The sequence below is a fragment of the Chamaea fasciata genome, unplaced genomic scaffold, assembly GCF_029207755.1.
Source record: "Chamaea fasciata isolate MVZ Bird 193981 ecotype frontalis unplaced genomic scaffold, bChaFas1.0.hap1 SCAF_2, whole genome shotgun sequence".
Classification (NCBI taxonomy): domain Eukaryota; kingdom Metazoa; phylum Chordata; class Aves; order Passeriformes; family Sylviidae; genus Chamaea; species Chamaea fasciata.
This window is the reverse complement of record NW_027094087.1, coordinates 1,126,745-1,138,784: the sequence shown is the minus strand read 5'-3', so window position 1 is coordinate 1,138,784 and position 12,040 is coordinate 1,126,745. Positions and strand designations below refer to the sequence as shown.

Sequence of the window (12,040 nt, the reverse complement as noted above, 5' to 3'; positions counted from 1 at the left end):
CAACTTGCAGAATGACAAGGTCACACTCCAGCTCCATGCAGCCTGTGGCAGAGGTTCCCAAATTCCCCATCCCTGGAGGGATTTAAAAGCCATGTGGATGAGGCACTTGCGGACATGGGGCAGTGGTGGCTTTGAGAGTGCTGGGGAACATCTGGACTCGGATCATATTAAAGCTCTTTTCCAGCGTCAGTGATTCTGTGATGCTGAAATGGCCAATGTGATTTTGACTTCCTACACAGAGGCTCCTTGTTCAGGAGCAGAGTAAGAGGAACTTAGGAAAGGACATGGAAGTGAAGGGAACGTGCAGAAAAAGAAGTTTTAAATGGAAAACAATTGATCATGGCTAAAACAAAGAAAAAGGAGATGGCTTAGAAATTAATAAGCTGCCCAAACCCAGTTTCATTCTCTGACATACGCACACTAAGAAAGAACACAACAAAAACCCCTTTCAGTTTTCACTTTTAAGACTGAATGTGCACTTAAAAGCCAAAAGCACTGGTGAGAATTTGTCTATATGCAATTTAAGACAGAAATTTGGGAGGGCTCATGCTTAAAGCTTCTCTTTTCCCCAGGTGAGTGAAGAACTTAACAAGATGTGCCTGTACTCTATAAAAACAATTGAGACACAAGAAAATTCTCTGCTCACATTTTATTTTCTTTAAATGGAGCACTTTTCTCTTCAAAACATGTTTCCAAGACCATCTTTTTTTTTTCCCCCACCTATGCTTTTTGCACACAATTTCCCCCCAGCCTTCTTCAAGCGTGGCCATTTAATCTTTTTGTTTCTTTTCCACCACGAGGAAAAACCGAAATCAATATTGCAGCCAAGAAATGAGGCAGAAATAAGCCAGTTGCATGGACTCACCCGAGCCTGGAGGAGGAAAAGGCCCACAGTGAGGTCATTTGGGAAAACAGAACATGAGTTTTGTTTGCTTTTAAGACCCGAGACTGTTCTGTTTCTTCACAACACAGGGGGACTCAGAAGCCTGTAAAACCTTCTCCAAACAGTTACAAAACAAGGAGTGAGGGATGTTTCCCAAAGTTCCTATGAACTCCTTGGAAGGCTGGCACCAGCTGGACCAATCTGCAAACGAGCTGAGTGGATGTCATGAATTATTTTAGAACCACAGAGTCATTAGGGATGGAAAAGCCCTCCAAGACCACAGAGTCCAGTTGTTCCCCAGCACTGCCAAGGCCACCGCTGCCCCATGTCCCCAGGGGCCACATCCACATGCCGTTGGAACAATTCCAGGGATGATGATTCCACCACTGCCCTGAGCCACTCACAAACATCCCTAATGTGACCCAAACCCTCCTGCTTCCTTCTCCCAAAACAAAAAACTACTCCTCCCTCCTTCCCTTTGTGGTTTTATGCTTTTTACAGCCTCAAGAAAGTCCCTGAGTTAATTCATCGGGAAGATGGTGATTTATCCATCGTTGATCTCAGTGCTGAAACTCAGCAGCTTCCAACACTGAGGAATCCAGCAAGTTGTTTGGAAGTATTCCCGTATGAAAATCACGCATTTAAACATAAAAACAATGAGAGCCTGCACAAGTCACAGCTCATTCTTCTCCCAGTCAAGTAGGATTTTCCTGTCTGCTCTATACACACCAATTAATAAACATGAAGAAACGCCAGAGGAAAAATATTCACTGTATCCACTTCATACATTTTTAATCACCCTGAAATCAATTCAACACCCTGAACACGGTTTAGAATTCCTGTTTTACACACCCGGTAAGCGATGGATCGCCTAATTAAATCCAGGAGTGGTCTTTCCCAATCAATGGAAGGGGCTGATGGGCATGCACATCTTAGAGCAGAAGGAGAAGGAAGGAGGGAGCACCTCAACCCTGCCATTCGCCTCGCGTTCCTCAGTGCTCCCCATGAAAATGCTGAGGAATGGCAAAAAGAAAGAGAAAAAACATGAAGTTCATCCCCTTTCACAGAGTAGTTGTGAAAGAACTCGGTCTGCCTGGCCAAAGAGCTGATCTGCCATCAAAGGCCCAGCATTTCCAGAGAATAATACAGCCAAATTAAAATTGTAAGTTAATGAGGAAGGCAGAAATCACGCCTGGAATTATCTTTGTCCCACAGAGAGTATGCAAAGGAGGATTAAAAGCTGACAGCAGAAATCCTATCGGAACATCCTTCCGTCTTCTACAGCATCGAAGGCCACCGACTTCCAACACCACACTAAATAAAAGGAACAGTCAGGAGTAAATGAGGTCACTCCTCACATGTGCAGTTGTGTCTGAGGTCCAACAATGAATACAAATGACAGGGATTAGGACAGGAACACACGTGAGAATCCTTCACCTCCTGTCCTGCCAACAAAACCAATGGCCGGAGGGCACAGATTCCCTCTGTTCATCATTATGTCCACACAAATGTTGTGGTTTCACCTTGGGGAAGAAAAAAAAATGACAAAACTCGGGAATTTTCAACTTGAGAGTGCTGCAAGCAGCCCAGCTCAGGGATGTGCCTTGCTCTTCAGGAGCACAAAGGGGTCTTATGCAGGGAAAGTGTGTCTGCTCTGGAGCCAGGCTGGGAGAGCTGGAGGTGTTCTCCTGGAGAAGAGAAGGCTCCAGGGAGAGCTCAGAGCTCCTTCCAGGGCCTAAAGGGGCTCCAGGAGAGCTGGAGACAAGACAAGGGGGATTGGCTTCCCAGAGAGCAGGGATGGATGGGATATTGGGAAGGAATTGTTCCCTGGGAGGGTGGGCAGGCCCTGGCACAGGGTGCCCAGAGCAGCTGTGGCTGCCCCTGGATCCCTGGCAGTGCCCAAGGCCAGGCTGGACGGGGCATGGAGCAGCCTGGGATAGTGGGAGGTCCCTTCCAGACACCATTCCAGGATTCTGCGAGCATCCCTCCCGAGCAGGCGCTGCCACCGCACGACCTGAGAGATGCCGTGAGCTGGAGCGACGTGCCACAAACCCCTTGGAGATTTCCCAACCGGCTCCGCATCTATGGGCTCTTGGATTTTATTACCATTTATTATTTAGGAATAACTCCGCCGAACACAGAGTCAGCCTAGCAGAGGTTCATGAATCACAGCATCTTATCAGCATATTAATCAGCTCCTGGTAGGGAGAGGGAAAACGGTGTGAGCTATCACAAACACTTTATAGTTTCACGCTTGAAGTCAAACAAGCTCCAGGAGAGACTGATCCTTCATCCCTGATTCCACACCAATGGGCTAATCTATTTTCTGCAGCACTGGTGCCTTCCTGGAGTGGGTGCGAGGAAATGGGAAGGGTAACGTGCCAAAGGAAAACCAGGTGCTTCAGCAGCTCCCATCTGGGGCAGGTGAAGTGAATTCTACCAGGAACGAAAAAGCAAATTGGAGGCCTTAAATACATTTTAAAATTAGCCTCAATTAAAACAACAGCTTACATGAAGCTCCAACTTAATTACAGTCTGGTTTAATTAAATAGTAAACAACGCTGAAACGCTGCTGCTGATGTTCCAAAATCCACGGAATTAGCGGAGTGGAAGCCGTCACCAGCCGGGCACGAGGAGCCAGGGCTTGGAGCACAAACCTGGCATTGGGCAGATGCAGCTCTGTCTGCAGCCGGAATATCCTCCCCGTGTCACCTTCCCTCAGCTCAATAGCTGCTCATCCAGCAGCAGGAAACACTGCCAGCAGAAGCTATTCTCCTCCTCTTTCAGTTTCCAAGGAAAAACGGGAAGGAGGGTGCAATTCAACAGGTCTGGGAGTTCTAAGGACCCCAAAAATGAGACACAGCAGAAGCCACCAGTGCTTAACAAATCCCTTAGTTCAAACACAGGGATTGTTTTCATAAACATTTCTCCTATGAGTTGAATGATTCTGATTTTATCTCACCGAGTAACTGTATTTTAAAACTTCCTTTTTAAAACTTAACTGTTATTTCCCATAAAAATCCAGCTAATCCAGAACGCACTTGAAAAATTATTTAGGAAATAACTGTCCTTCACACTTCCATTAAGGAGGATCAAAATGGAAAAATCAAGAATCTGAATAAGCGGATGGTTCATCAAGTACTTGAGTACGTGCCAAGGATTTCCCGTTCTCCCTAACTCAAGGATTTCCTATTTTCCCTTAGAGCCAATCTGGCAGAAAAGATTGGATTATTTATCTTGCAATGGACCTCTCTCCCTACTCTGCCAGAAAACAACACGGAAGTCAGAATGAGATGAAAATCAGATTAAAACTCATTATTTCAGCCTAAAGCTATCATATAAATAAGAATAATAAACAAAATATTAAGTAGCACAAAGCATTCACATTTAGCACAAAAACCTCCCCACAAAAGCATACAATTCAACCTGCCAGCACCCTGATTACTATTCCTGCTTCCTTTCTGCCTCTATCCCACCTAAGTTTTATTCCATAGCTCTTTTCACAGCTGCTCAGACCACCCTCAGGAGCTGCCTCTCTTTTCTCTACAGAGGATAAAATTTAAATTTTCTCCTCCTCATTCCCTATAGAACTTTGGGTCTTTCATTACATATTCAAACGAATTCAGATTTAAAAGGGTTTGCAATACTATTTGCCCAGAAAAAAAAAAAAAAAAAAAAAAAAAAAAAAAAAAAAAAAAAAGCTAGCTCTTCTGTTAAATGCTTTCAAACTTCTATTTTGGGACTTCACTGTAAGGGCTCAGCCCACTGACTCCTTACCTTCCACACTGGCAATGGAACAATGCAGCAGGAATATTCCTGCTGTGCTGTCCTACATTTGTTTCTTTGTTTCACCACTGACATCACTGAGGACCTTGTTTTAATTTTTCCAGCCTGATGTGCCTCCAGCTTTTTCCTCCAAGATCATCCCGCACATCCACCACTGATTTCTGGGCATTTACCACAAATTCTGGAAGACAAATGCCTGAAGGATGGTTTATGATGAAACCAGTGTCTGGGGGCCACCTCCTCCTGGTCCCTGCGTGGATCAGAGCTGGCACGAGTTGGCCAAGTCAAATTTTACAGAGTTAAGGGCACAGTAGGAACTTCAGAGTGATCAGCCAGCAGGTTATTGTAGAAGACAACATCCCATTTATGCTGGCGCTTGACTAATTCCAAGTGAAATCCTGCAGAATTCATGTGTTCAAGCCCAGGTTGGACGGGGTTTGGAGCAACCTGGTCCATGGAAGGTGTCCCTGCCCATTGCAGAGGGTGCAATCGGATGAGCTTTAAAGCCTCTTCCCACCTAAACCATTCTGGAATTCCATTAATTCCTTCATCTAAAGCAGAATTGTCCCTCTAAAATTCTTCTAGAAAGGTCAAGGTCCAAAACCTGACCAATCTGCACCTCAATATTTAAATTAAATTGTCTTATCAAGTGCCAGAGAGCAGCTTCTAAGACACCCAGGATTGCATGAAAGCAGATACAGAAATGTACATTGAATGGATATTAAGGTGGAGCTTTAAGCACATGCCAAAAAAAAATCCAAGTAAAGTGGGAGAGAAGTAGCCTCTTGTGCTGGAAAGCCACAAAATTCCTGTTATTTCCAGAGCAGGAAAATAACTGTGCACTTATGAGCTCATTCTATCACCCAAGCGCTGCTGGAGTCCACAGTCCTCTCACAATGGGGAGATTTTTGAAGAGACGTTTTCATAGAGATTGTTTTTTTTTTTCAAGCCTCTCGTGCTTTGACTGTGAGACCAAAGTTCCCCCAAGCTACAGTATCTCCAACAAAGCAGCTGCATAAATTGGAATGGGAAAAAGAAAGGATGAATAAAAATGGGGCAAAATGCCTTTGAGGAACTCTCTGCTCTGCAGTCCCACTCCTCTCAGCCCCACTGATCCACCAGCTGGAAGAGCTGCCAAACTCAACCAGAATATTCCATGCTCAAAGTAGCTGAGAGGTTATTTGATGTTTATTCCCATTTGCTGGTGACCACTCTCCTCCACAAAAGCACATTCCCAAATAATTCTACATGTCAGGAGAAAGTCAACACATCCAACTGACAACACAAATACAAAGCAGGAAGCCCTAACACAACGTGACACCCAATAGCTGATTATATTCCCCAAAATGGTATAAAAAGGGGTTTTCCAGAGCTGATTTTGTAAGGGGGTCACAAGACCAGCGCAAGTCAAGGTGAACATAATCCAAGGGGAAAACCAGATACACCTGAACTGGGATTTTCTTCTTCCAAAGCACCGTTTCTCTCCCAGCTGAATTCTTTCCATACCAGTACACTTCAGTTCCCCACTAGTTACATAATTATGGTAAACATATCTCAAGACTGGCCTTTTTTGAGTATTAATGATGACATTTTTAGACAACTCAGTTCAAAAGAAGGTTTCAAACAGACATCAGACTTGCTCATCCACATAAGATTAACTCAACCAAAGCACAACTTGAAATCAAAAAAAATTCAGTCAGTAGTGTAGCTTAAGTCACCACCTATCACAATAACTGAATGTTCTCCAAACAAGGGGCTCTTGGCTGTGGGATCCTTGTTTCCACAGCTGGATTATTCCAGCACGTGCACCCCGGTGGTTCAGTGCAGATCCTGAGGGAAGCTCAGCTCAGCTCCCGAGGGGATCCCTCCTGCTGAGTGTCCCAGCACCTGCTTGCATGTGTGTTAATCTAAAGGAAACCCCTTTGGATCCTTTTCCTTAGGATTTCCAGGGAAATCAACTCTTCGCATGAGTTCAGCTCCAACTCTTCTCACCAGCCTCGCTGCACTGGCTTTGTTGAAGGGTTTTTCCTGCCAGTCACGTTCCCGTCCGGCTGCCCGACGGGAGATCTTTCTCCCTCATTAAGGGATTAACCACCACCACACACAGACATTCAGGAAAAGCCACAAGTCCTGTCCTACCTGTATAGGCCATGTTCTTCGGGTTTCCGTAGGGAGCCCCAGGTTGGACGGGGCTGTAAACAGGATTCATGGTGGAAGACCGGGAACTCTGAGGACAAAAGAAAAGCAGAGTTGAGACGGTTGCCTTACGTCGGCTCCCGAGCCGCTGTCTGTGCAGAGTCCTGATAGCATCACCCTGTTAGAATTCCAGACACAGAGAGCCGTGAAGGAAGGGATTTACAACCAGACATTACAACCAGATAGCATATTTAATAATTCAAGTTTTGGATCTCTCCGTTAATTCCCACAACTTCTCCAGCGCTGCATATTCTGCCTACAAATGCACCCGGAGCAGATTCATCTTCCACATCCCTGCTCCGGGGGGGTTCAGGACTCATGACCCCACTACCAGCTTGCGATGAACAAAGAGGAGGAGGAGCCACGAAGCCAGGCAAGGAATTCTCCCCCTTGGAAGAGTGAGCAGTTCTTGGGTGACAAAACCAACCCTGACCTTTCTGAGAGCAGCAGATAAAAGACCATTTGCCGCTGGCGAGATGGAGAAGGAAGGGCAAGTCTTGGTGAGCTTTCAGCGTGAGCTGACTGTGAAAACCTGGAGGCCAAGGCTTGGATCCTGTGTGGGGCTGGGCAGGGCCACCCCCTCATCCCACCCGTGTCCCACAGGGAGACTGTCGCGGGAGATTTCGACAGCCCTTGTGCTCCTCCCTCCAATAAAGATGACGAAGCCTGGTCAGCTTCTTGTGGGTTTTATTAAGAGGGAAGCAAGTGACTTGGGAATTTGTGCCTCCTAACTGTCAGTTAAGCAACTGGCTCAGTTAATTATCTTAATGAAGCACATTCTCAATTCTGATTAATGGGAAAATCAGTCATTAAGCTTTATTAGGCCATGCATTTGTCTCCACAGCTATCTAGTGGTAATTTCACACCAGAACCAAATCCACCTCGCTTCAAAATCTGGGGGTTTTGTTAAAATGCGCTATTTTACAGTTCATAAATAACACCATTCTCCCCGAACACGGTCCCTCATGATGGGGACACAATTTGTTAGATCATTAACTCCTTTCGCTTTACCTCCGGAGAGTAAACAAGTCAAATGTTAAATGTTAGCACCGATTGACTTGACAACAATTAGTGCTTAATTAATTAGCTGTCCCTCCACCCCCAAGTTAGCACTGAAGGAGCCATTCTCAAAGCAAAGGAAATCAGGGTTTTAAGCAAGTGGGAAGAGACAGAGAGACTCGGAACTCCGTCAGTGGCTTCACTAACACACAGCAGAGCATTAGGAAGATCCGTGTAAGACCAGGCTGCCCAGAGAAGCCGTGGCTGCCCCATCCCAGGAACTGCCCAAGGCCAGGTTGGACAGGGCTTGGAGCATCAGATCTAGTGGAAGGTGTCCCTACCCCATGGCAGGGGTGGCACTGGATGAGATTTAACCTCCATTCCAACCCAAATCATTCTGTGATTTTATGAAATAAAATATATGAGGGTAACGCTTCACCTTTCCATTGTTCCTCCCCAAAAACCACCCAGTGACAGCTGGACCTGCTCCCAGACAGGGCTGGAATCACGGCCGCTTTTCTAAAGTGCCTTTTCAACGCCAGAATCATTTCATCTGTACCCTCGTGTGTGTGAAGAGTACAAAAAAAAATCATAATTTAGGGGAAAAAAAAGACTGCATGTGTGTGGCTTGCATTTGGTCTTGTACCAAATGGTAAAAGCAAAACACTCTTCCTGAGAAGGATGAAAGAAAACGCTTTTTATCCCAGATAAAAAGGTTGCAATCGTGGTGGGAGCTTGAGAGCTTGTGAGGAAGAGGTTTGTGCTTCCTCCCTGCTTTGTATGCAGGGTGGGATTTCCAGACAGCAGGAAAGAGCCCCTGCAAACGGCATTTGGGAGGGATGATTTTCTCTCCCATTCTGCAAGACAATGCCATCCGAAAATACATTTGAAATTCATTGCAGGCACCATGTTGTGGCATTGAAACAGCTACACTGAAATGGGAATAAAACAGGATTAGCAAAATTAAACCTCCTGCACCGCCAGAACCTGCAGAGTTCGCTTGTGGCCATGAATACCCAACAAAAAGACTACTAAAAATTAATTATAAACAGACAAACACCAGTGCTGCTCTATTGCAGGAGCTTCCAGTGCTTCCTAATCCCTGAGACAGCGACGCTCAGTTGCTCCGAGAGACTCCAGCAAGGAGTAAGTCCAGCTGGAATGCCATGGGAATAAGCTGCTAGCAAACAGTCTCGGGATACTTTGCGGCTGTAACCTGGTTACGTTTTCATCTACTTCATCCTTCCTGTGAAAGCGCAGGACATTCCCCCATCACAGGAGGGAACTGCTCCACATGAAGGGCAGACAGAGCCACAGGGGAGGGAGGGAATGGGTCACTGTTGGGTCGGGAATGGCCGGACTCCACGACCTTGGAGGGCTCTTCCAACCTTAATGATTCTATGAGCGTGTCCCCCACGCCATGGGAATCAGGAATCACCACATCTCCAAACTCCCACGGACACAGGACACCGGGAACATCTCATCCCACTGTTTTCCTCCACCACCGGTTTACTTTGTGCCTTTGGAAACACCGTGCCCAGATGCCCCCACCTCCGCTGGGGGGTTTGCAACCCCCATCATAATGGCTGGAAAAGATCTCCAAGATCATCAAGTCCAGCCTCTGACCCAATACAAAACCTAAAAGAGTAAAGCAGGCAAGGAAAAAACAGGGTTTTCCCTACCATTATCGTTTCAGAACAAAGGAAGGAAATGTTTACAAACAGAGAAATAAATACATTTTGCAGGGTTTTTAAAACAGTGACATGGACAGGTGAGACTTTCAGGCTCGCCAAAAATTAAATAGTAGCTCTGAACTTGAAAAGAAAAAGAGTAAACAATGGAAACGGGAGATGTTCTGAACAACAGACATTTCTCCATTTTCTTTCAAGTCATTCTTCCTGTCAAGGTGATTTTCCCTTGAAACTCCCTTGTTTTTTTGTGGCACTGGGATGCAATGCCTTTTGAGAGACCCATTCCTAACACTCTGGAGAGAGGTTGGTATTTTCTCTATGTGCCAGAAGTCATTTATTTCACATCAGGTGGCACAGAGCTAACATGAGAGAGCATGAACAAAGAAAAGTGATACTTTTCTTCCTTGACCTGCACATCACCTCTTTAAATGAATTTTATACAAATTGCATGCTAATAATATTCAGCCAAAGTCTCCTTGAACATCAAAAGGCCTCCTGACCTTACACTCCATGCAAATTCCACTAATTTTCTGACAATTTTTCACTTAAGTCGTTTGAAGCTTGACCCTCACTTGGGATCCACCAAACAGTAATTAAATTACCTTCCAATCCATCTGTTAAAGGTTAATTTAGGCAAGTTGCAAGGGTATATCCCACCCTTCCCCAAAAAAGTCTGGGACGGTGGGCACGAGCTTGGAGATTGTTTTCCACAATGAGCAGCTTCTTCTTTAATTTCTTCTTTTTTTAGCAACACCTTAACCTAAGAGTAGATTGAACATCTCTCATGTGAAACAAAATATTGAACCTGTTACGGAAATGTAACAGAGTTTTAGACAATGTGAACACATCAGGTTGACACATGGAAACTCAGACTGGTTTGGGTGGGAAAGACCTCGAAGCTCATCCAGCTCCAACCCCTGCCATGGGCAGGAACACCTTCCACCAGACCAAGTTATTCCAAGCCCCGTTCAACCTGGCCTTGAACCAGTTCCCCCACAAGGAATTTCAGAACGAGAAAAACCAAAAAGATTCTGGCACAGCTGGGGCTATATTAACTTGTTTCCAGAGAAGAAAATGTCTTAATGCAGATGAATTCCTTGCTGCAAATTCGCAGCTTTTTATCTGCAAGTCTGATGGGTTTCACCAGCAGGTAACCAATAAATACATGTATTTTTTAAAAGATCTAACATATCTGCCCCAGTGAGTCCCAAACCGCTCTCAGCAGTTCTCAAACGACTTCCTTGATATATTCCTATTAATTTCTCTAACTTGAGGCCTTGCTGACTTTCCCTTTGGAGGTGAACCCTGCTGTACTCTTGTACTCGGTGCTCTCCAACTGAGCCATGGCCTCCTCCAGCTGATTATCTCCATTCTTTTATCCTCCTATCCTACTTCATTACGTTCTGCTGAAAAGGCTTCCTGGAACACGCAGCTTGAAGACACTTCTCCCTGCTCTTTCCTTTCCACAAGCGCTGCCTTGGGAGATTTGGGTTGGCCACCAGGAAAAGCCTGGATAATAAACATCTACCCCAAAACATCACCCAGTCACTACAAAAAAAACAAAACAAAATATTCTTAGTTACCTTTCCTATCTGAGCCTTCTCGAGCTGCTTTAGACCTTTCTCCCAGCCAACCACTGCTCCTTCTCCTGAGAGAAGCAGCGCTGCAGGAGTCAGACAGAACAACCAGACGCAAAAGTAATATCCAGAAAAAGACAATTTCTGCCACTAATAAATATAATCTTCCCTCCTTCCAAGCTCTTTAAAAATATGAAATAATTGACCACCTCTTTGGCTTTGTTTTACAGATGCAGAGAAGATGCAGGAGAGCAGTGGGTTCAAGGGTGAGCTCACTGGAAGCATTGGAATATGTGGAATAACCATCCCTGGAAATGTTCAGGGAACACGGGCCAGTGGTGGCCTTGGCCTGGGTTCACAGTTGGACTCAATGGGCTCAGCACTTTTCCAACCTAAATGATTCCATGATTCTAAGGTAAACCAGACTGGCAGGACCACGATTCAGGTGTAATACCCATTTTCCATCACATTATCCTCAAAGACAAGCTTTAATTTATGTTTTGCTCCAAAATTTCCAACCACTACCACTAATTACACTCCCTCCATTTTTATAATTACCTCCCCCAAAATGGGAGAATCTCTTTGAAGCCAGATCCAGAATATTGAAAACATCACTCCTTCCCACGGATTGCAACAGGATAATCATCTAAATTCGTCTGTGAGTTGATCACACTGTACAAAGCTGGCACATCAGCAATACAATATTCCTGGAATGAAAATCAGATGAGGGCAGAGATGTCCTTTTAACGACAGATGGGTCAGGCTTCCCTGGGCTTTATTTGGTCAAATCCACCGCGCTGCAGGTTTTGGCCGTAATTTGTCACTTCCAGCCACGCTTGTTCCTCGGTGTTCTCTAGAAATCTTCACCCAGGGCCTGTTTTCTGGTCACTTCTGGGATTTCTGCTCTG

The 12,040-nt window shown here is 45.3% G+C and overlaps 1 protein-coding gene across 5 annotated transcripts in view; it reads right to left on the bottom strand.

The window, feature by feature from the left end:
• Positions 1 to 12,040, bottom strand: part of FAM168A (family with sequence similarity 168 member A) — a 127,199-nt gene that overhangs the window by 56,470 nt on the left and 58,689 nt on the right. For all 5 annotated transcript variants that reach the window (XM_066207448.1, XM_066207475.1, XM_066207466.1 and 2 more), the window contains one exon: positions 6,809 to 6,896. In XM_066207448.1, coding sequence (XP_066063545.1) covers positions 6,809 to 6,896 — 88 coding nt within the window. The remainder of the gene's footprint in view (positions 1 to 6,808; positions 6,897 to 12,040) is intronic.